At 34.6% G+C, this 5,018-nt stretch overlaps 1 protein-coding gene across 1 annotated transcript; it reads right to left on the bottom strand.

Annotated features, from left to right (window-relative positions):
• Positions 1-1,740: 1,740 nt before the first annotated feature.
• LOC106879916 (uncharacterized) lies at positions 1,741-4,356 on the bottom strand. The gene is made up of 3 exons (XM_014929670.1): positions 4,126-4,356; positions 3,020-3,392; positions 1,741-2,123 (listed from the first exon to the last, which is right to left on the bottom strand). The coding sequence occupies exons 1-3, from the start codon at positions 4,288-4,290 to the stop codon at positions 1,774-1,776; spliced, it is 888 nt and encodes a 295-aa protein (XP_014785156.1). The 5' UTR covers positions 4,291-4,356; the 3' UTR covers positions 1,741-1,773.
• Positions 4,357-5,018: the final 662 nt, after the last annotated feature.

Here is a 5,018-nt window from a genome sequence, read left to right as displayed (position 1 = left end):
CTCTCTCTCTCTCTCTCTCTCTCTCTCTCTCTCTCTCTCTCTCTCTCTCTCTCCCCACACACACACACATCTCAACTCAACCCTTTGGAAAGATGTTCAAATAGTGCTGGCATGAAAAAGTAACACGTTCTCAGGGAATCGGGATCTTTGTGAAAATTGTGGCTGGTCTGTTCCAGAGGACTTTCAGACAGGGACCCATGGATAATTGCCAAAAATCCCTAACCTGGCAGTACTACTTGGGGCATTTTTAGTTCAAGATAAAATCATTGAGAGACAGTGCCATCAACCAGGCCCGTTTGGGGTGTGCACAGAGCAATGAAACCATTCTTCTTGCATTCATATAATATCCAAGCATTGCTGACTTGTGGAGTTATATCAAACAGCTGCTATCACATGTAGACAGCTTCAGCTAGCAGCTGAGTGCATTGTGAAGATTGCCCTATTGCTTTCTTTGGCCAAGAAGGGCAAGCAGATTTCATCTGTCATCTGCCCTTAGCAAAAAAGGTGGATGAGGTTGAAGGGTTGAAAACAGATACCTTCCTCTTTAGTTAGACCCTCATTAACTTCTTCAAGAGAGATAATTGGAAGAAGTTGCTTGCCTTAGTGGTCAGAATAAACATAGTTTTGTGAAACTTACATGAATAGCCCTTAGAGGTCATTCTCTTTTGAGGAATATTTTCTTTGTTCAAATTTTTTTATTGTTTTTCTTTTGTTTTGTTATTTGTCTTTTTTTTATGTAACTCACACTGTATTTTGTCGTCCTTGATCTTTTTGCCAAACCTTGTAGTTAATAAAGAAAGCAATATTCTTCTTCTTGGTCTGTTCTTCCAACGATGCATTTTCCTCATAATATCTGTTAATTCCCCTTCCAACTTTGTTTTAACTATAACCAGATCTTTCAGGGTAATAATATAGAGGAATTAATTTCAAAATATGAAGAAAACATTGCAAAAGATTTCACCCATCACATCCAAACAGCTAAACATCAACAAAAGAACCTAATGCAGTTGCTTGACTTGCTAGAAATAGCAGTTTAAATCTCCTTCAAATCATACCTAAATGTGTCTTTTTCTTTTCATAAAAAGAAAAAGAGAAGGTATTGGGTAATATAATCCTAGACACACTGAATAAAAAAATGGTTTAGTTATGGCTGGAATGCCATTGTTAATAGTTCTGCTCGGTAAGAACTAACTATGGCTTAAAACAACAATAGTAACATTGTAATATTTTATAGATCTTATTTAAAATTGAAAATAGCAGGAAAGCTTAACTTTTACATATCATTCATAATTTGATAATATAAATATATGTGTAAACAATTATATTTAACACATTTGTACACTCAAATGTGGAAAGACTTTCACAGAAGACAATGTCTTGGGAGAGAAATTCTTATAGACAATGTGTGTGCAAAACACACTGGGCTATGAATGACATCAATTTAATAATAATATTCTGATGACACTTTAAGAATATTGATAGTATTCTTCTAAGAAAAATGGTAATCAAATTAAATCATGATAAATATTAAATTAAATTATGAATTATATATACAATTTGTGCTTTTCTGCTATTGTAAATATGTAACTCTTAACTAACATTTTAGCTGATTCTGTATATGCATGAAAGTTTATTCCATTAATATTTATTGTGTTGTACTAAAATACTTGAGTTTAATAATGTGTTAATAATCAAGTTCTTAAATATCATGGATATAATTCATGATCTTTATACATCAACTCAGGATATAGAAATAAGTTTTATTTATGAAATTCAGGCACAACGACACATATTTTTGGGGCAGCTTCCCTTTGGGCAGAAGTCTTTGCACCAGTTATCATAGATACCAGCCCAGGCACCAATAGCATGACAATTCTTGAATTTTTGAGGGACACTTGTAGAACGTCTTGGAATTTGTGTTGATGGTCTTCGATGGTTTGTGGAATGTTTCATGTGGCCTGATCTTGAAGTACTGACATGAGGTTTGGCAGTTCGTGGTCGTATTGTTGATGGAATTGGTGCACCTTTGTCCAAGATGGCTATATCAGCACAGCCATAGAATTCTTCTTGTGCATCGGAACATCCCATTCCAACACATTTATTACCTGCACCCCATGTGTTCCCTAATAAAAAAAATATAAGGAAAAACACAATCAATTATTTAAAATTTTAAATGTTTAATAGTGTAAAATACAAGGTTGGTAACTGGCTGCATTATTAAAGCAACAAATAAATGGCTTTGTTGTAGTCATTCTGGTACTTTGAATGCAAATCCACTGAGGCCAACTTTGCCTTCCATCTTTACAAGATTGATAAATGAAATGCCAATCCAGTACTGAGTCCCAGGTTGTAGCCCCCTCACACACACACACACACACACACACACACACCTTCCGCCATGTTTTTATATTATATATATAGAGAGAAAGCTATCATTATCATTATCATCATTTAATGTCTATGTTCCATGGTGACATGGGTTAGACAGGATCCATCTAAACTGAGGGCTGTGTTGGTCTTCAGAGTCTGCTTTGGCAAGATTTCTATGGCTATATAATGTGTGTGAGTGTGTGTATGTTTGCTCCCTATTTTTCTTTCAATACTGCATGAGAGTTGTAAACAAGTGTCACAATCACCATCATACAAGCCAAGTCATTCATTTCCAATTTTCCAGTCATGCAGAAATATCATCTTGCTTGGAAACAGGTAAAGGCAAGTGACAAGAAGAGCATCCAGCAATAGAAAATCTGCCTTCATGAATTCCATCATATCCATGCAAGGATGGAAAAGTGGATGTTAAAACAATGATGATGATAAGCATATATTTTTCAGAGAGAATGTTGTGGGCAATGTAACTTTCTTTGCACCCAGGTATGGTTAAGTACTGCTACTAGCATTTTTATATAATATAATAGTGAGTATCACAGAGCAAGATTTAAGGGACTTAAAGAATTGAAGAATGAAGTAATAATGCAATAACTGTCACACACACAAAGCTTTTAATCAAACAGCATCTCACCTGTATGGTATTTCCATTGTAAAACACACTGAGAGCAAGTAAGACCAGCTGGTAATTTTAGTTTTGTAAAAATATGTCCCACTTTTTGACCAATATAAAGTCTAGTTCCATTGCCATTGGCCTGTCGGAGAAGATATTTATTCAGGCATTCATGGGTAGCAGGTTTCTTTACATTGTTGTTTGGACATAAGCGGAACTCAAACCAGCCTAAATGGTTGGTGGTCAGGTCAACATCAACTGTAATGATTTGTTCTTTGTGATAATAACGACTGATGATTCCAGTTGCATATTTACCACCTGCTTCATTCTTTCGTGGGCCTTCATAAGGGTCACCACATATTCCACATTTTCCATGATTAAATGTCCATTGATGCTGTTGAAATGATTAAAAAAAGATGACATTAATCATCATAGAACATGCTATAATAGGTAACTTTGTTGCCATGGGTAATATGGCATACATACAATAATTATAATTTAACTTTTATCAAATTTCTTTGCACTTATACAAAATAATGAAATGAATATTGATTTTCAAAGGAAAAATATCTCTTAAAATAAAATTAAACAAAATTAATTTCTCATTTGTTCAACACCTCCCATAACTAGTGTTATTTACTCGTGCACTCTCTTCTCTCTCTACCATTCTCTCTCACTCACTCACTCCTCTCTTTCTCTCTCTCTCGCTCTCTCTCTGTAGCATTCTTTTACTCATTGCTTGTTAACAAGCCTAGTATGCACACTCATCCTGCTTCACTTATGTTAACTCACTCTCTATCTTTTACTCTCTTGCTTTCTCTCTCTACATATAATATAAAAACATGACTGGAGAAAGCAAGCAAGCATCAAACCAACATTTATGTTGGCTATCATTATAAAAAAAGAATTCTAGACACAGAATCCAATTATAACACAAATGTATGCATATTATTATCAATAATATGAATAGGCAGAATAATTTATAAACAAAATCAAAGTCTACACCAATTTAAAATGAGACAAATTTAGAAATAAACAAAAAATGTTTATTTGCATTTTCCTGAATACATTAATTAATTATTGATAAAAGAAGAAATTTAAGATAAACACAAATAGAAAATAAATACCGCCATTCCTCCACAATATAGCTCAATATCATCATAGTTGAATGGAGTCTTGAACCCCAATCGCCACATACTAGACCGGGAAGGCGGGTCCATCAGTCGACCATGACCTTCGACACCCAGAAATAAACCAGCGTAAAACACCAAACTAGAATAAACCAACAACATTTTGGTTGTGTTTAGTGAAGCATTCAGGAGCAAAAGGTATAGTGCTGTCCTTTTAAATATATCTTCAGAATGAATATAGTGGGTAATTGAAGAAAGCAGATGGGTAATTTCCCATGCTTATCAACAGTGTTGAAATCATATGCTTTTTTCATTTTTGAAAATAAAGATAAACATCAGAGAAAAGATAAACTGAGTTATTTATATGTGTGTGTATGTGTGTGTGTGTATACATATATATACGCATGTGTACATACACTAGACATATATGCATCATCATTCATCACCATAATCAACATTTAATGTTTGTCATCTATGCTGGCATGGGTTAGATGGTCCAACAGGATCTGATGAGGACTGCATCATGCTCCAGTGACTGCTTTGGCATGGTTTCTACAGCTGGATGTTCTTCCTAATGCCTTGCAGAGTGTACTGGATGCTTTTTTTGTAGCACTCGCACTAGTGAGGAGCTGAGCAAGTGACTAAAATGTTTATTTGCATTCAATATCCCTTGACTAAGTTGGTGATGGTGAGGGTTAGTGTTGTGATGGGTGGCTTTTTGCCAATTATTGAGGTAGGGATAGAGGGACAGGAACAGCTGTGCTAGAAATGGGAGATAGAGGTGAATACAGTGAATGGTAAACACAGGTGGAGTGTGGTCAATATATATACATATATGTATATATATATATGTATATGTATATATATATATGTATATGTATATATATATG

The sequence above is a fragment of the Octopus bimaculoides genome, chromosome 10 (genome assembly GCF_001194135.2).
Source record: "Octopus bimaculoides isolate UCB-OBI-ISO-001 chromosome 10, ASM119413v2, whole genome shotgun sequence".
NCBI lineage: Eukaryota > Metazoa > Mollusca > Cephalopoda > Octopoda > Octopodidae > Octopus > Octopus bimaculoides.
Note: the sequence above shows the minus strand (reverse complement) of the source record. Positions and strands in the feature narration are given on the sequence as shown.